Raw genomic sequence first — 19,674 nt, 5'->3', positions numbered from 1 at the left:
CCACAGTATCGGAGTACCCTGCGTTGCCATAAGAGCTGAGTAATAGCTAGGCTGCTCACTGGCACAGTTAAGTTGCGGGAGTAGTGATGAAACTTTGGTAAGTGTAGTTTCCAAGTTCTAATATGAGACATCAGGACATGCCGATGGTTTAATGGTAAGCAGGGTAAAGTGCAGGCAGGCAGCAGCAGAAAGCAGTTTTTCTTTGATATTTGTAGCTACAAGAGTGCTACTCTTACAGCTGAAATAAAATGTGCCTCGATTACTGTAGGGCAGCTGTTGCTATGACAATGAGCAGTAATCATAGCAATACACGTGATGATGAATATTTATTACAGTATACATTACGACAAGTGTGTCATATCGACATTCTTGTGTTAAAAGCATTGGCTTTCATTTTTACATTCTTTCTTGCTGGGGTGGACTGCGAGAATGCTTGTGCACTGTGCATTATATGCATGTTAAAGAAGCCCAGCTGATCAAAATATCCTGGAGTCCCGGTGCAGCATGCATAACAGGCCAACTTTTGTGATGGTATCACAAAATACCCCAGTTTCAGTGCTCCTTTATGTTTGTTCTATTGAATCAAACATTTTTGCAATTTTTCATTTGCGTACAGTTTCGGACAAAAGCGATTAAAAAAAAAATACTGTTGCTGAGCGATTTTTTTTGTGGCCCACTTTCTTTGACCCGTCCATTATACTGGTTTATGCCTGCATGGCAGTGACATAAGCTGATACGCGGGGTGTTCTTGCTTAATGATTCACAGAATCTTTAAATATCGCCTGTGGCATGTAGCACAAGTCTACTACGTACTTGAGGTGGACCGCTCTCAGTGGCAGACATTGTTTGCAAGAGAATTCAAAATGAATATTTGACAAATTAATAAATGTTCACTAACTTTTAAATTAATTGTGGCACATATTGCAATTTACTAATTGTAGCTGATGACTTTGGAAGTCGTATCCACTTGGAATGACTCCTGAGGATAGCACTTCTTTCGAGATATGCATTCCTCAAGTTTGTGATAAAATAATGCAGTGTTGGTGCAGTAATATTTTAAGCTTAAATGCATGAAAAGGTATTTTGTTAAAGAAGCAGAACAACAGGGCATTTTTACCTTAAGTTTGACAGTGCTTAACTCAGAACTTGTAATTTCAGAATTCGATCCTAATGGTTATGTCGTTTGGAAAAACTGTCTTCAATCGGTATATTGCAAAGTTGTGAAATATTGTTATAGTTCAGTCATGCACTTTGATTTTCATTGTATTCGGCTGCATTACTCTATGAGTAACGCAGCTCAATAAGCAGATTTGTACTAGTTGCCACAGGCAGGTTTTAAAAATACTGCTAACACCGAAAAAAAAAAAAAAGCACCTGGTATAAGAGCATCCTAATCTGTGACAGCTGTTGCGTGAATATTTCAATAAGTGCGCACTGGGCAGAGACAAAAAATGTACTTGTGTACTTCGCAAACATTTTTAGTTGTCTTCGGTGCAGATCATTGTTGCTGCGACTAGTATATAGAGCAGATTGCCAGTTCTCAGCACCTGTACTGTACAAAGTCTATGAGTGGTTAACAAATGGTCAGCATATTAAATTATCAAACAATCTTTACTATTTTTTACCAAATTCTAGTATTTTATTTCTTTCACTGTGGTCTTCTTTAAATTGTAAAGTTGGCAAGTGTGGGCATGCCTCATAATCAGTCTAATGTAATTTAAGTTTTTGCCTGCTGATGATGCTTTGCTTCTTGTGCCATTGTGCAATGTTTGCATAATGTCAGGTCTGCTGTACATCTTTCTGAACCTCTTTTATGTATTTCTAAATCAGTGTTCCTGAAGAACCACCTAGTTGACCTGGCATTTGCTGCGCAAAAGCACCGAACCATGAGCTTGGGTCCTGGCCAGCGGCGGAAAACGCCAACTGCGCGTGTCATGGGCTTCAACCTCACCCCAGAAGGGTATCGTGAGCAAAGTGACAGGGGAGAGCCAGGTGAGAGCGAACAGTTAAAGTTTAATTCAGCATTATTACTTTATTTCGTTACAAAATGTGTATAAAACACAAAGAGGTCCTAAAGTAAAAAATATGCAGATCCACCTCACATATTGAAATCTGTCTGAAGCGAAACTTTCATGAAGCGATTAATCACTGCTATAAGTTAGCCAATTTCATTCCTGCATCCTTGGCATTAAGGAAACTGCCGTGCACTTACGTACCCTCGCGCACTCTTGCTGCACAATGCGACACACGCGGTGATCATATCAAAGAGCTAGCTGGCGTTGGCACGATAGAAATATATGTGCGACTGGGGTTTGATAGCTTGTTCATCGAGTTGCTGTACTGGTAGACTGAGGTTCAATCCCACTGTCGGGCATATAATTCAATTTTATATCTTTCAAGGGTCATCTATTCAGCAAGACAGCAGCAGCAACCAGCAGCCTTGGTCAGGAAAGTCAGGGAGGATTCGCAAAAAAGCTCTGCTTTAATACTGTCAGTGGGGAGCTTTTGTTGAAATATGTGTAAAATGAAGAAGGTACATTTAGCAACAGAAATTTAAAACAGTGGAAAAATGCATGTGCTGTGAATTAACTGCATGAGCACGACAGTTTGATAACAGTACATTGTGTGAATAATGAATCCAGCTTTAAATGGCTTTTTCAGAACCAGTGGCTTGTTTACGAGTGAATTTCGCACGGAGCTGGCATTTTACCCTCTATTTAGCAGGATACTATGCTTGGATACAGTACTTACCTGTCTTCATGAGAATGTATCGTGAATACACATTGTTTGTGGCGACGGCAGACGAAATGTGAAGGTTATCCCAGCACTGGAATGATGGTGCCAGTTATGCTGGAACATGGTGCTTGCTGTGTTCTGCCATAATTGGTTGGCCCTAATTAACGTCACATAAGAAGTAATGTCTGCTTTTAAAAATATTTTTGTTCTTATTGTTACTGTCAACGCAGGTGCAGTACTTGGAAAACCAGGTTACTCGGCATTCCTAAAATCAATGCCCTCTGAGCTCCAAAAAGCTCGTGATGAGTTGCACGCCATTGAGATGGACTGGAAGTCAAAGGTGAAAGTCTAGCTTTTGGGTTGCATGTGGTAGAACCGTTGAGTAGACTTTTTTTCCAGTTTACCTTTCCAAATAAATACATGGCCAACAAATGTCGTCCATGTTAGTGTGCTTGATTTGCTTAATCTCTGGCAAAGCTTAAAGAGCTCCCTTTGTTTATATATTTGTTACCTACATTTTGCCCGAGGGCGTTATAGTGAGGGGCTATAACAACAACAATAACAACAACAACATTCTGTCTGCACGAAGTGCGACAGTGCTTTGCATTGAAGTGGTACAGATCCAAACGCATTGTTCATGGGACATAATGCACAGTCTGAATATTACAGACCACTGCAAAAGACAAACAAACGGAGAAAGGTACCATGCAAATGATTAAAAATGAAAGTTGCAGATAACCGATTCACAAAAAGCACTACACTATGTGCATAAAACACACTATAAGGTGCAGAAGTGTTCTGCTATGACAGTAACTGCAGATAGCGATTGAGACAACTAAACTGCCCTGAGTTCAAAGGCGAGCGAGTGAACTGTTTCTCTTTTGCCTTCGCTACCCTCTCCCCGCTTTTGTTCTTGCTGCTCATTGCTTGCTACTCTAGAGGGCATGTGGGCACTACATCTGTACCAAATCCCACGTTGGCACTCTGTTCATGTTTGAAAACATGAACTTCCACTTGTCAGCGCTCACCTCTTTTTATCTACACACTGTTGCTGCCGCACACGCAGTGCAAAATACACGAGATGAAATTGCGCGCAACAAGCAAGAGAGGTTATGAGGAACAGCTGGAGTGTGATGAGTCGGAGTTGTGCTAGCAGACATATCGGAACTGATGTCTCTTGTATATGAACCAATTGACAGATTTTGATCATGCATAACCCTCGTGGTATTGCAGTATGTGAAGAAAAGTGGTCTCCAATACCCTGGAGAGGAGTACACGACTGTTTTATGAATTATTAGAGGTGGTTTGGGGCTCCTTTAGTGCCACAAGAATGAACCATCAGGAACTAATCTAACTTGTTCAATGTTCTCTTTAACTTCAATCTTTGTGGTACTCACCATCCTAACACTTTCAAATGCAGAAAGTTGTAAAATAACATTTTCGTTTCACCCTTTGTGATTGACTGGTATGCCCCAGCACTGGAATGTCACTACTTTCATAATGTTTGAGTTCTTGATCTCACTTTGTGTCTTTGTCTTTCTTCCTTGTGTGCCATATCAGAAGGCTTGTGCACTGTTTTGGGGTACATCAATAAACAATTCAATATCATGAAAGCACTCTGCAGCTGTGTTGAATGTGATAACACCTGGACGGTAAAATTCAAGGTCGCATCACAGTGCTTTCATCGGAGCCCCTGTGCATGCCGAAACTATGTGGTTGCATGTACTGGAGTAGGTACTAAATTTAGAGTCGTACAAACTTTTCGTTTTAATGTGCGTCAACATCCCAAGTATATTTCCAGCATGCAAAATTGTCTTATGTGTGCAGAGTTGGTAGTGACCTTTTGTGAGTGGTGCATATCTAGATGTCTAGCTTCGATAACAGAAACACCATAGTTCATAATTGTTCTAGGAATAGGAGGTCGGAATTGAACTGATGTTTTTTGCTTCGTTTGTCTGAATTGTTTTGTCCTGAATTTTCAGACTCCGTATATGGACTGCTGTAAATCTCTATGTAGTTAGAAACACGTTTTTATCAGTATTTGGTAGTGGTAGGTGCTGACGTCTGTATTTTTATTTAACACTTTGTGATTCCTTCAGGTAACGGAGTTGACTTGCTACAAGGACTCATTGAAGGAGAAAGCATCTCGTGTGGAAAGTCTCACATGCGAGCTCATTCACGTGAAGAGCAGCATGGAAGAACACGAGCAACGTTGCAAGGCAGCTGAGATAAGGTATCTGGCGTAGCATATGTCGCCTTTGCCTTTTATTGCAATGGCACTTAAATGGACACTCAAAGCGGGCTCATGTCACCGATGCTGACACTGTTGTGCTGTCCTGTTATAGATGGTACATACGTGGGCTGCACATAGAGAGTTAAAAGGGGTCCAGTGACAGGCAGTGAATCTAGCTGCAGAAAGAGCTGCTGATGTGCTCGAAGAGCAATGTGGAAAAAGAGCATTTGAATCTTTTTTTTGCAAAAATATCTGAATGCTCTAACTTATGTACAAGTAACACTACTTTGATGCGATGGTTTAGCTCGCCAAGAAAGCCTTGGATTAGTGATTCTTTATTACGGTCCATTAAAAAAAAAGAGAATCTTCGTAAGAAACTTCTTCGTAAGAAACTTCGTAAGAACGTCCAGCCATTCAATAATGCGTTGCGATTGCGCTTCCACACATATTCAAATGTTCTAACAGCCACTCTAAAAGATGCCAAGCGTAATTACTACGAAAATAAAACAAGAAAAAATGGGAGTGATACCAGATGAAACTGGCAGGTTATTAAAGAATTCTTAAACATTAATACAACTAAAAATCGCAAATCATATGTGAACCACGATTCTGCTAACATTACTGACCCTCAAGACATAGCTAATGTCCTCAGTGACCATTTTAGTATTGCAGACGGTAGTCAGCCTGATTCAACGTTGCTTAGATTTCCGCGCTGTTCTCATTCCTTTTACCTATTCCCCACAACATCGCTAGAAGTATGCAACATTATCAATTCTCTTAAAACAACTGGTCCAGGCCTCGACTTGATACGCCCCTCTAGCATTAAGCTTGTGTCTAACGAAATCTCACCTGCGTTAGCACATATAGCAAACAGATTATTTATAGATGGCATCTTTCCTAATCGCCTCAAGATAGGTAAAATAATCCCAGTATTTAAAAGAAGGTAACCATAAGTGCATGAGTAATTAACATCCTATCTGCATTTTGTCTTTCTTTAGTAAGGTGATCAAAAAACTAATACCTAATTGCTTAACTGAATACTTATCCAAATTTAATCTTTTAACTCCTGATCAATTTGGTTTTCACGACAATTTTTCAACTGAACTAGCTCTTATTACTTTTACTGAGACGGTTAAATTAGCCATCGATCAAGGCCTCTTAATCAGTGCTCTCTTTATTGATTTCACTAAGGCGTTTGGTACAATTAACCATTGTATTCTTTTAGGTAAACTTGAATTGTATGGCATTTCTGGGCCGCCTTTACAATTAATTCGCAACTAATTGACCGACAATATATAGTCAAAGTTAATGGTGTCTTCTCCTCATCAAAAACTGTATATACGGGCGTCCCTCAGGGATCAATACTTGGGCCACTTTTATTTCTCATATTCATTAATGACTTGCCAAAAAGGTTAACACATGCTCACTGCCTTCTCTATGCTGATGACACCGCTATTTTTGCATCTGATAAAAATTTATTTGCATTGCAGGATAAACTTAATGCTGACCTAGCGTCTGTTCATTCATGGTGTGTAAAAAACAAGCTAACCATTAACCCATCTAAGACAACATTTATGGTATTGCATTTTTCAAAAACTTTGCATGTTGACTCTATTGTAGTATCTCTAAATAATAATGTATTTGCAAGATCTGCGTCTACTAAATTTCTTGTAGCTCTAGATGAGAACCTAAAGTTCCAGTGCCATATTCAATCACTTATTCAAAAAATCTCATTTGGTATTCACATCATCACAAAAACTCGCTCTTTTTTTCAGCAAACCATTCTCATGTCTTTATATTACGCGTATATACACAGTCATCTCTCATACTGCCTGTCTTCTTGTGGTAATACATATGCCACACATCTTCATCAACTAGAAGTTTTGCAAAAGCAGGCATTACGATTAATTGCATTCCATTCTCATACATCTCCCTCTGCTCCCATATTCCGTTCCCTATATGTTTTACCTTTACGCATGTTATTCAATCATAAGCTGTCACCACTGTTTCGTCTTATAGATACCGAGTTTAATATTCCAGGTTTTACTCGCTCTAGCCTCATCAATTATAGCAACACAAGATTTTCAGCTCAACTCATCTTCTCCTTCCAAAAGCAAGAACTAATTATGGGAAATTTACCCTCGCGTTTCCAGGCATTTCTGTTTGGAATTCAATACCATCTGATATGAAGTCATCTACATTATTATCATTCAAGCATAGCACGAAGGAGCATTTCACGAACACTTTATCTGACGCATAGTATAATTTAACGAACCTAAAATTAGATGTTGTTCTGCTTTACCATTATGCAATGTACTGTACAACTGAGTCACTGAATTTTGCCTATAATTGATACTTCTCGTTGTTAGCTTTGTGTGCCATTTATCCTCGTTTGAATTCTTGCAAGTTATATTTAAGATTTCTTCAATTATTTTTCTTCTTTTTAACTGTGTGATTATCCTTGCGATAGTTCTAATAGATTATTTTTCTCTCTTACCGTTTATTTCCGATGATGATGTAGAAATTGTATAATATATGACATGACTCACTGTTTGCCACAATCCTACTATCCCCTTTTCATGTCTTGTTAGGAGGTCCCCCCAACAGTTTTTACTTCGGGGCCTCTGAATGTGTACTTATACCCATCTTGTATTTCGTCAAATGATGAAGCCAAGTGGAAGAATCGTCGTGCTCTGCGCAGTCAGCTCTGCCGGAGCTAGGGCAGCGTTCTGAGAGAAGATGCACAAATGCTGACACAGGCCACAGAAGGTTTGATAAGATTATCCGGTGCATGAAGAGAAGACATAATAGGGCAAATTTAATGCAATCGCGCAGAAAATGCAAGGGTTTGTAGGCATAAAACTTGTCTTTGTGTTTTCTTTCTGTGTGAACGTCTTAATATCTGCTATCGATAAACATGAAGAAACTAGCCAAGTGAAGAGTCCTTTTAAAGAGTGGGCTGCACATTGTGAACTTATGATGCAATAGTTCTGTGGAAATCCCCAAGGTGGAAAGAAGTAAGGGAAAATGAGACAGCTTGTCCAATCGTAGCAATTGCTAAAAAGGAAACCCACACAGGTTCCTCAAAAGAAAAGCCTTGCAGTTGAAGAAAAATTCGTTCTGGTCTGAGTCTCAAACCCGGGACCACCGCCTTTCCGGGGCAGCCGCTCTACCATCTGAGCTAACCAGGCGGCTAGCAGATGGCAGGGCGAAGTCGAATTTTTCAGCAACTCGAAGCAAAGGCAAGAGTTTGATGTAATAGTTCCGTGGAGACCCGCAAGGTTTCCCGAGAACTATTATTTTCCCTTAATTAATTACTCCTCTCCACCTTACTTTCCTTGGGTTTGAAAATCGATCTTCTGGTGGTTTTCATGCAGTATTTGTATGCAGTGAAATCATGTAACCATGGCTTGTTTAAAAACAAGGGTGTGTCTGTCTTTATGAAAATTTCAGCTATAGTCGGATACAAGTTTAGAAGGCAGCAGCATTTGCCCCTCAAAGGTGGATGCACATGAGCCTGCAGCAACGAGTGTGTACTCTAGACTGACGTCTTGAGCTGAACGACTGGCGACCCTGCCATTGGAGAACATGGCAGCCCTCGCTTCGAACTGGGTCGAGTCTCGTCAACGGGACTCTTTTTTTAGTCGCGTAGTGAATCGGCTGCCACGCTTCAGGCATCTGGGTGGGGCCTCTCCTGTCTCCTTAAGTTGTGCCCGACTATAGAAGTTTGCATTTGTGTTCCCAGTCCTTCTTTGTTGCCTGTGTGTTTTTGCTTGTTTTACAATTATGCACCAAAACATTCAGGGCAACAGTAACCCCTACACATCCTCCAAAAATGTTATGTTGATAAAGAACTATTCACATGAAAGTGACACACATGATGTATTCACAAGAGGCACGGACCTAGAGACAGGGGAGCTTGAACCAGGCTGTGTTGTTTTGGGTGTTCCCTTTACTTCACTGTCACAGTATCAAATAAAGGTCCGTTGTTGATCCTTCAAGCATTATCAAATGCTCCTTCATCAACCAGTTTAGCCATGTGCTTCTGTCACGCTGGGAAACCAAAAAGTGTCAACTAACGGAAGTCCTTGATGAATTTGTCCGAATCGGTTGGCTTCAATGCACACTGCAAACACAGTAGGCCAACAAAAATATTGAGATATGTTTGAATTATCAGTGGTTTGACCAACACTGTGCCTGTCTTGAATATGTCGTGTAAATATTTTTCCTGTAAATAGTGCTTAATCGATGTAACAATGTGCTGTTGCGCACCATGATAGGCATGTTTGTAACAGAAAACCAGCAACACAGTCACTGCAAAAGTGATCGGATCATACATATATCTGTTTTCACATCTGTTTATGTTGTACACCCGTTCCAACATGGTCATGTGTATGTGCATGTGAATACATACAATATACCACAATTCTCTTGGCAACTGTGTTTTGTCAGCTTCAGGCTATTCAAACCTCCGATAACTCAACACAAAACAAAAGTTCCAGAAGTTTGAACTAACCTGAGCTGACAGTATCTGAACTTTTCTATGCAAAGGGGCTAATTTTTTTTATCCCTTACTCCCAGGGCTGAAAAACTGGAACTTGTGATAAAAAATAGCACTGTCGCTTTTCAAGAGGTGCTGAAAAAACTAACAAAGTGTGAGTATCGAAAGTTAATTGCACATTTTTTTAAATGTTGTTTTGTGTGATGTGATGCTAGGTGCCTGCTTTTTGTGTGAAAAAGAAAACATTTCTGCTAGAGTCTGAAGGGAATCCCTCTATGTCAGTTGCTATTTGGCTTGCATCTAAGCTGGGTAATGAGTGAACGTGGTAGACGTAACATTATAAAAGACGAAAGGTGTGCAGCATGGATTGGGGACAATACATGGGTAAACTATAATCTAGTTGAAACTGAGTCCCAAGTCGTGAAACCTTCCTTATGAAGGAAGCTTCTATTGTGGCTAGGCATTGTTATGTCAATTCTGAAAGCTTCCTCACCGAAATACCCTTAAAGGGACTCTAAAGTAAAACACTTAATCGGTCTTTACTTATTATATAGTATACTTACAAAACTCAATTTTCATAAATTTCCCGTTATTGCAAGACAAAATGAAGGTATTTAGAAAACAGTTGTTTTAGTGGCATTTTACGTTTGTTGCCAGGCCACGTAACACATTCGCCTCATCTGTGGCACTTTTTTACATAATTTACATAAACAAAATTGGAAGAAAGTGTCCACACATCTATGCTTTAATATATTAGTGTAATAAATATTTGGTGAGCTTTTTCTTTTATAAATAAAGGTGCTTGCATGAGTCTTAAGATGTGCGCCCTGAATCGAGATGGGTAAGTCCATTCCTTACCTTACGAGAGCACACCTTTTATGAGTACTGGCGAAATGAGCTTTCGTAATTAGCTAATTTCTCTCATTGGTACTCCATAGTGAGGAGGCACGAACAGCTCTTCACTTAAGTTTAAGAAATGGTTTAATAAAGAAAGGAAAGTCATAATTTGGCCCCATCAGAACTGGTGTTTGATGGTAGTACATGTAGCAGATAATTGGTGGTCTGTCGTTGTAATGCAAGGATGCCAAGGGACGGAACACAGTCAAGAGTAGCAGTGGCTTAGGTGGAGTTATGAGGTCAAGAATAAGAGAGTGGTAAACTGGGAAAGTTGGTATTCTTTATTTATTTAGACTTGCGGCACAAAAGACGAAGGCTGTAAGAAACAGAAATGACAGGACCAACAGCGGCATGGTCTTGTTGTTCTTGTGTCTTACAGAGTTCTTGTCCTTTGTTCTGTAAAATTATTGATTGCGAAATTTCTGTGGGGTAGATTTAGTTGGCATGAGACATGGGTACAGTCACCGACCGATAACTCGGGCACCGATAATCCGGACTTGCTCGGTAATATGGACAACTTTGTGGCACCGCCAGTGGCCCCATAGACTTAATGTGTAAAGAAGACCAATATTTTGGACAGCCACTAGCTCTACATTCGATTATCCATACTCTGTGGCTGTAGTGTACGCCAACTTGGTCGCCATTATCTTCTCTGGCAACCTCGACGAGACACCAAGTATTGCCTTGGAGATTGCACACTAAACGGTAATCTCTGAGGCGTCGCCTTGGTCACCTTGGTCGCAGCCCAGCTCTGTGCCTCTGAGATTTAACTGCAAATGCCAATCTTGGAGGCTTTGCCTGAATTGTAAGGTTGCATCAACATTGCGATCATCACATCCTTTTCCTATAAACCAATTGCAGTCACACAGGTCCTTTATTGAATGTGTGCCCAAGTAGTATGATAAAGACTACAGAGCTGGGCTGAGCAGAAAGGAGTCCTGGGAGAGTTCAAGATAGGTTTTCACACTGGGTGGCATATAGACCCTTTTTATGCTTACAAACAGGCTTCCCAGAAGACTTCCGGTTAAGCCCTCTGGAACAACACGTTGCAATAGCCTATAAATTTACAGAATCTTCCAGCTGGCATCAGTTTTGCTGTGAAGTTGGAATGTTCTACAAGTGAATTTTATTGTTCAGTGCAACAAAAGAAGCCCATACATGAGATCGACACATGCCGCACTTTCTTTATATCTGAACACATCAAGAATATGTGCCTACAGTAAACTATGTGCAAAATACTTCCGTTTTCTTGGCTGACTTGACTGTTAGAAATGCATGACCGGAAGTTTTCTGGGGTCGATCATGAATGCACTGCTGCCACAGGATGGACAAAAAAAAAAAAAGGTCTATAGAAGACAATCTGTTTGTAATAACCCAGTGCATAGAAATCGCTGAGCTGCCCAAAGCCCATTGTATGTGGCATTCCTGGATCTTAAGAAGGCATATGATAGCGTGCACACGCCCATCCTGTGGAGGATACTGCAGGAAATAGGCCTCAGTGTAGCAGATACACAGCTGCTTGAGGCTATGTATGCTGATTCAACGAAAAGGGTGGAATGGGGCGGTATAACAACAGATCCCATCGCCATCAAACAGGGACTTTGCCAGAGCTGTCTACTGCCCCACTCCTGTTTATGGTTTACCTGGTGAGTGTCGCCCAAAGGTTTAAGGCTTCGCAGTGCAGTTTCACACTGCAACGCATGGTATGGGGAGAGCAGGTGGTTCAGCAGATACCTGCATTGATGAATGCTGATGACATTGCTCTGCTAGTGGGCAGTGTGGAAGGCCTGCAGAGGCTACTTGGTGTATGCAGTGAGGTGATGAGTGATCTTGGCCTAAAATTTAACCAGGCAAAGTGTGGGGTGATGGCATGGAGTCTGGAGCAACCTGTCGTGGCAGAGTGGTTTCTGCAAGGCTGCAGTGTGCCCTTGACAAACGTGACGAAATACCTACGCATCTACCTTAGTGCGGGCCCAAACCACCACCTCCAGCACAAGAAGCAGATAAAGGCGAAGGCAGTTGGCTGAAGAGGGGTCTTGGGTAAACAGACTCTCTGGTCATTCAATAGGTAAAAAGGGGTGAGGGGCTTTTAGAAGATGGCGGCCGTTCTGGGACTCGCTTGTGGCAATGCTGTGCTGTGCTTGTCCTCTGGAACGAGGGAGTTCCTCGAGGGGCACCAACGTGATGCTGGCAGGTTGCCCTGGGTGTGCAGAAGTACATAGCGGTGGAGGCCATCCAGGGTGAACTGGGATGGTCTACTTTCGTAGCGAGAGGCTGCGGCCAAATTTCTATTTGAACTGAGGCTTTCTTGGTTACTGGAGGCCCATCTTGCCCGCCAGGCGTGGACACATGCCATCTATGCCGGTTGCTCCACCCATTGGAAGAAAATAACACGGAGCCTAGGTGACCGGTACAGCCTTCCGACTGTCAACCTGGCAGCACCGGGGTCGCACAGCGGGCACTCGGCTCTGAAGGTTCGTGATATGGTGCGGCTCGCCGAGACTGCGGAGTGGGTGCTAGTGGCCAGGAAAAAGACAACGCTGGAGCTATATATTACGAAGAAACAGTTTATCGAAAAAAAAGACTGTTATGATAACTCCTTAGGAAGCAGGCTACTGGCAGAGGTGCACTGTGGTGACCTCGAGACGCAGGCGTGGCGTGTGAGACTCACTGCCAATTTACAGACAGAATGTTTGCAATGCGGGATGGTAGAGGAAATGATCCAGCATGTAGTGGTGGGATGCACCAGTCTCCTACCTGACGCCATCGCGGACTCCCTACCGGAGGCACTCGGCTTCGGACGGGATTGTCACAGGTGGAAGTTACTCGAGACAATCAAACGCTACCTATAACATTGATGGCTTTCTAATATGATGTGCCGGCAGTGATCATATGTATCGACATTTGTTGCAGTGTAAAAAGCTTTTCTTTTCTTTTTTTTTATCTGGCTTGGCCATGCGGTACACCTTGTGGCCTACCAGTTTCGAAGGGCGTAATTGTAATCACTATCACCATTACGGCACCCCCACACATGGCCCGCTATTGCCAGTCTGTTATAGATGTGCTTGTTTGTTTAGTCTGCGTTCCAGACAGCGCTCTGCTGGCTCCAAGAAGTCTTTGTCATTAAGTTATATATAGGCAGCGTCAAAGGAAGGAAGGAAAACTTTATTTGGTCCTGCAGTGATAATTAACCACTAAGCGGGCCGCTCCCACGTCGGGACTGGAAGGCCAAGCCTCACGGCCACGTCGTGAGCCTGCTGGACAGCCCAGAATTGTTCATCCAGGTCCGGGCTGCGAAGTGCAGCCTCCCACCTGGACGCATCCTTCAAATGGCATCAAAAATTCCCTCGCAGTCCAAATGAGCCGGACTCCACAACTGAAGAGGCTGAATTGCCATCTACCACAATGAGCTCAAATGTGGTCATCATTGATGACCTGCTATTCCTACTGCCGTTAGATTTGAAAACTTTGCAGACGTCGACAGTGTGGTTTCGTTGTGTGCCGAACTGAACAGTGATAAAATAATTGAGCAAGTTCCCCCACCGTCAAACAGCGACTCTAACTCGGATGATGATGTGCCATGTGCTCCGGAGCCTTCCACATGATGGTCTGACTCAAGTCTTTGCAGTCCTTGCATCGGTGTACAGCGAGAAAAAACTGGTAGAAATACAGGTGGACTTGCTTGCATGTAAGTGGAAGTGCGTGCAGCAATGCATCGACCACTTGTTCCTTGCACAGGGGCCTTAATACATAAATGAAGCGACCTTTTTTGAACACACTAGTTTTTTCGGACATTCGATAGTTCGGGCTTATTTACACTCCCCGTGGAGTCTGAATTATCGGTCGTCGACTGTAATTACAGATCTTTGAGAGTGCCATTTGCACTGTCATAGACAGATAAACTATTTACGAGTGGTGGTAATGTCTCTTCTACTTTTTTTTTTCTATTATTGATGGCAAGACGAAAAAATGGAAGACAGACTGATGGAGGAGATAAGGCTGTTGGAAGACTGCGGCAATGTACGTATACCAACTTTGCTCTTTAAATTGTGTACTGGCCGCAACAGTGTTGCAATATCTGGCTGATATATTTTTAGTGCATAAGTGGCGCTGTTCACAACCTCATAAAGTGACAGACACTGAATCTAGGGAAAGCTTGGGGTAAAGTTGATTGTTACGTTTAATTGAAATGTTGAAATAACTGGGTAAAGGTTACTGAAAATGGACGACAAGATAACTTGCCCTAAGTGAGGACCGAAACCATATAGCCCGTGGTATGCATGCGGAGCTTTGCCAATTGAGCTACCGTAGCACCATCTATCTGGCCCTTTTCTTGGGCGTTTGTGTACGAGATTAGCCCTGGGAGTGTTAGACAGTGCTGCTCACAGCCAAGGTGGTGGACGTGGAACACCCTTTCAACCACAGGTGTCACGTAGCATGTGATCACAGGACCGTGCAACTGGTCAATGAACCCTTATGCTACCTCCTGGCAACGAGCCCGCCAAATTCATGGGCCTTGCCATGCAATGGGAGAGAAGAACAGGGAAAGCCAAAGAGCTCAAGTTTTGTTTGTCAATAAAATGTTGAGCCAGGGTTAGGATAACTTTTACAAGTGTATTCTATGCTACCTTTCACCAAACTTTATAGTAGAGGCGGTGTTCTTGTAGTGTGCACGCATTGGGAAGAACAGAGTATTGGTGAGTTGTTGTGGACATTTTTGTACTGCTTGATTGCAGAAGTTCCCAAATCTCCTGGCTGATGCTAAGAAGAAGATGAAGCAGGAGTTGTCTAAGAGTGAGTTACCGTTCAGATAAACGTTTCTGTTGCTCATGAAGCCTGAAGTAATAATCTGAAAAGTTGGGAGGCTGGCAAGAACATGTGCATCTTCTGTATTCTCAAATAGCAAGTGGGGTTTAAAGGGCGTTTTCATGCCACAGACATCTCTTATTCATCTTGCAGAGTCGATCCATTTAATCCATGTTGTAGTGTGAAATGGGACGAAGGACCAGACAACGATAATGCGCACAAGTGTGGCTGCGATCTGAGACACATAGATACAGAAAGGGAATGGAATTCTGATGGATAAAGATCTTTGTAATATCTCTGAACAAAATGCAAAAGAAGCAAAAGCCAACCAGAGCACACCTTATGTGATAAGCATTTTACGTAATCTTTGCACCGTGTTGTCCTCCTCTTATGCTTTGTCCTCTTCCATGCTGGAAAAAAAGAAAAGAGAAAAGAAAGAAAGAAAAAGAGGATGTCCTTCTGCTTGTCAAGTCCACTGTAGCCTGTGACAGGTGTAACTTCTTTCTGTGAGTTGGACACTGTCAGCTTGTCCTTGCAAATTTAAGAACTGTTCTGAACGAATGTTTGCAGACATGTGTGTGCAGGACATGGCCTGGAGTTGTGTGTCATCAGGCTCGAAAAGATTACAGTGTGTGTGATCTGAGAAGAAGCTCGATTCCTGCTGTGTGTCCATTCTGGATTACATATCGAAAGCCTGCGGTAGTATGTGTGACCAGCGCACTGGTCTGCTCCTTGATGGCCAGTGTGGCTGAACCACATGAAAAAGATAGCCTTTCTTATATAGTCTGCCTCTTGTACACTTCTGATGCTGAGAACACACTGCCACTTGAAGTTATGAAAAAATCAGTTGGCCGAGTGCTCATTGCTTGCCTGCACGTTTTGGTGAAGAGATTACCCTTAGTCATCTGACAGATGAAACACCACTGCGGCATTTTCCGTGAGAGAATCTGGGTGCATTCTCGCATGGGGTAATCACTGCTTCTGAAGTGTTGATGTTTCTGTCCCTTTGAGGGGATCGTGTATGTTTCGACAGTATAGTTTACTTGTGCTTTATTCCTCCCCTGTACTTTCAGACAAAATCTTCAAGAGGAAAGTGAATCACCTTACCATGGAACTTGAAAGCTGCAGAAAGAAGTTGGATGCAAAGGTATCATATCGTTAAGTCTTCTTTCTTCCAAACAAGATTCTTTCAACTCAATGTGAAGACCTGGTCAAACAGTGATCATTTGCTTGAAACCTAGCTGGGCATTGTTGATTTGAAACAGTTGACTGTTTTTGTAGTGGCACACTCTGAATTTATTTTCTTGATCAGGAATGATAAATACATCTGGTAGTCTGATGCAACATACCTCGGTAAATTTAAAACATAGATACAGTCAAACCCAGTTACTGTATATCGAACTTGGGTAAACTGAATTATTCTTGACATCAAACAATTTTAGAACACTGCAGAGCTTAACCGTCATGAAAATATATGTGTACAACAAACAAAAACAACCACAACATGTGATAGAACAAACTTAGGGCAATATGAAACACCTCAAGAAGTTGACTTTCCTGCACCAAGACTTTGGAAGTTTATTTTCTTGAGTGCGCATTGGGAGAGCATAAGACATTGATTAAATTGTTTGATGGTGTGTGGTGTTGCTGTGCTGCCCTGCTATTCTTGTTCACTCTCTGCCTTTGTTCGAACACTGCTATGAAACAGCAGAAGCTGCCATTCTCTGTGAAGCTGGAGATATCACCGATTGAGACAAAGGCAGATAAAAGAAGTCCGATGTCACCACAATATATAGCATCCCAAGAAGCAGTGCTGAGTATGGTACTGAGGAACAAGGCTGACCCTAGGGCTAAGGCGTTAAAGAGGCTTGCTGCACTTGGTGCTTGACGAGTATGCATGGTTGCACATGAAGGTTCTGAGATAGAATTTTACAGGTGGTTCCTTGATGTTAGGTTAAGCTAGATGGGATGGTAGCAACTAATGTTAAGTTTGTTGACGACGATGTTGAGACCATTGCAGAGCTCGCCAATGAAGACATTGTTGCCAATCTTGTTAGTGATCTCACTGGCGACGTTAATTGTGAGGGCTCGACTTGTTTCGACCTGCCAACCTGTGCCGTCACACTTCATGGCATGAGCATTGTTCGCTGCTTCTGCACGTCAATAGAAGGCTGCAGGCTGAGCTGTTCCAAGTCACTTGAAGTGTATGCTCAACAATGCTATCAAAATGAAAAAGAAAAGATGATTCGAGACTACCTTTAGCTCTAGTATTCCTTGAGTGAATCTATTTAGAAAGAAAAAAAAAAGGATTATATGTGATGTGTGTTGTATATGTTCTCAAATCCATAAAAAGTTGTATAGTATTAGGTCCCTTTTTTTTCACAGCTCAACATATGTAGTGGGTTTGAACATGAGCACCTCTTAGTGCTAAAGATGCTAGGGCTTACATGTTGGATGAAACTGACCATTACTTGTGGCAGTTTTTGTTTGAGTGATAAGATAGCAACACTACCATATGGTGAGCGAATTGATTAAATTGCTCAATGACATAAAACATTAGTGAAACTTCAATGTTGATGCTTTGTGTACATGCACTTGTTTAGTACTTAATCAAAACAAATAAGAGAGCAGGACTGTGTGCTAACTAAGGCATTCAAATTTCTGCAGTCGCAGCTGTATCAGGACACAGTGGATGCCAAGATTGCTCTAGAAGAACAGCTTGGTGAACTGCAGAACCATATTGAGGCTCTCAATGCCGACAACGGTGAGATTTCTTGCATTAAAAAAAAAAAGATGTCATATTATTTCAGAACCACAGGTTGCACGGAAACACTGCTTGAACTGTTAGCTTGTGAAGGTATCAGCCATGTCAGTAGAAAGTACATATTGTACATTGTATTGGAGAAAGCATGGAAAAGCAACAACACCAAGGTAAAGCACACTCATGTGATTATGTAGCATAATAGCTGGCAAAGTTCATCAATATAATTCACTTTTAAGGTCAGGTGACTGTTTAAGGTTTTAAGACTGACACTTTTAAGGTCAGCCTTACTTTAGAGCAGTTCTGATTTTCCTATTTAAATACATGGGAAATGCAGAAATTCTCTAAATAGGCTGAACCGATTCGGATGAAATTAGTTGCATTTAAAAGGACCCTGAAACAGATATTGAACTAATCATAGAATGGCTTCAGTATTAAAGGGCGTTCTTTCACAAATCTCATGCTGCCAAAGTATATTTTGAATCCTTCAAGTATAAACAAAGTTATTGCACTGATGCATGTCTCTCTCTCTCTCTCTATCTCTCTCTCTCTCCATCTCTGCTAGTGTGCTGGAAGCTACACATGGGGGGTGGCAAGGGGGCAAAGCTCCACCCTTAAGTTGAATATTGTGGCGCCGAGCGGGTTCGATGGGTATACAGTAGAATCTCGTCCATACGTTTTGGAAAAACTGCGAGAAAGAATGTACTGACTGGAAAAATGTACGTTCAGAAGTAACTAAAAGAAATTGACAGACTCAATTATGGTTGACTTCTATGTAATGCAAAGCGTCGCGCGGATAGTTGCGGCATGAGTTACCGACGCGCATCGAGTTGGTTGTGCTCTGGCAGCTCAAGTTTTGTTGTTTTCCTATGGCATGGTGTTTAAGAAGGTGACGAGAAACTGAAACAAAATCTAGCTGCTGGGTGACGCCTGTTGCCGCCAATGCGAAACATGATGCCTACATCACGCCGCCTGCAGCAGGAAACCGCAGCATGTTTGGGCCATCACCTACTAAAAGCATGCAGTACGCTTTCATTGAATGCCCCATGCGCTGTGAAACAGATAAGCGAAGATGCTTATTGCAATAGGGTTGGCAGCGATAGCTATGAATGTGGCATGCAATGAACTGGGAGGAGATTTTCTAGTACCGGAATAAGAAACTGAGTGCGTGCTGGCCATGGAGTTCCTTACAATATGAAACTCTATGGTGCCGGCATTTTCATATGAGACGGGCAGGTGACTATTGCAGGGAAGCTGATGTGGCAGGTGGCTACTGTTCTTGATTGAGTGCACTTGTGCCTTTTCTTGTTTACGTGGGACCTAGCGGCTGGAAAACGTATCGTATGATTGTAGTCTGCAGAAGGGAACAGGGGTACATGTGGGTTAACGCCGCTTAAAAGTGTGCAGTACACTTACACCAAGCGCTGTGAAACAGGTGAGGATCGATGCCTATAACAATAGGGCTGGCAGCGATAGCTGTGAATGCGACTTGCAATGACTCAGGAGATTTGCTGGTATAGGAATAAGAAACTGAGTGCGTGGTGTTTTTGCACGAGGTGGGCAGGCAAGTATTGCTGTGAAGCTGCCGCTGTGGGCGGATACTGTTCTTGGTCATGCGCACTCCACACATTTATTTACATGGGATCTAGCAGCTGGAAAACGTATTGCATGATCACAGTTCGACAAAGTATTGACCGTTGGTGCCAAAAGATTGTGTTTTCTAGAAACGTATGAACCAGT

General features: G+C 42.2%; 1 protein-coding gene across 1 annotated transcript in view; it reads left to right on the top strand.

Annotated features, from left to right (window-relative positions):
• The window catches only part of LOC135920378 (uncharacterized), a 69,379-nt gene that overhangs the window by 2,728 nt on the left and 46,977 nt on the right, over positions 1 to 19,674 (top strand). The window contains exons 2-9 of the mRNA XM_065454630.1: positions 1,831 to 1,992; positions 2,967 to 3,076; positions 4,836 to 4,969; positions 9,551 to 9,624; positions 14,329 to 14,387; positions 15,104 to 15,161; positions 16,247 to 16,320; positions 17,841 to 17,937. Coding sequence (XP_065310702.1) covers positions 1,887 to 1,992; positions 2,967 to 3,076; positions 4,836 to 4,969; positions 9,551 to 9,624; positions 14,329 to 14,387; positions 15,104 to 15,161; positions 16,247 to 16,320; positions 17,841 to 17,937 — 712 coding nt within the window. The 5' untranslated portion in view covers positions 1,831 to 1,886. The remainder of the gene's footprint in view (positions 1 to 1,830; positions 1,993 to 2,966; positions 3,077 to 4,835; positions 4,970 to 9,550; positions 9,625 to 14,328; positions 14,388 to 15,103; positions 15,162 to 16,246; positions 16,321 to 17,840; positions 17,938 to 19,674) is intronic.

The sequence above is a fragment of the Dermacentor albipictus genome, chromosome 10 (genome assembly GCF_038994185.2).
Source record: "Dermacentor albipictus isolate Rhodes 1998 colony chromosome 10, USDA_Dalb.pri_finalv2, whole genome shotgun sequence".
Lineage (NCBI taxonomy): Eukaryota > Metazoa > Arthropoda > Arachnida > Ixodida > Ixodidae > Dermacentor > Dermacentor albipictus.
This window is presented reverse-complemented; position numbering and strand designations above follow the sequence as displayed.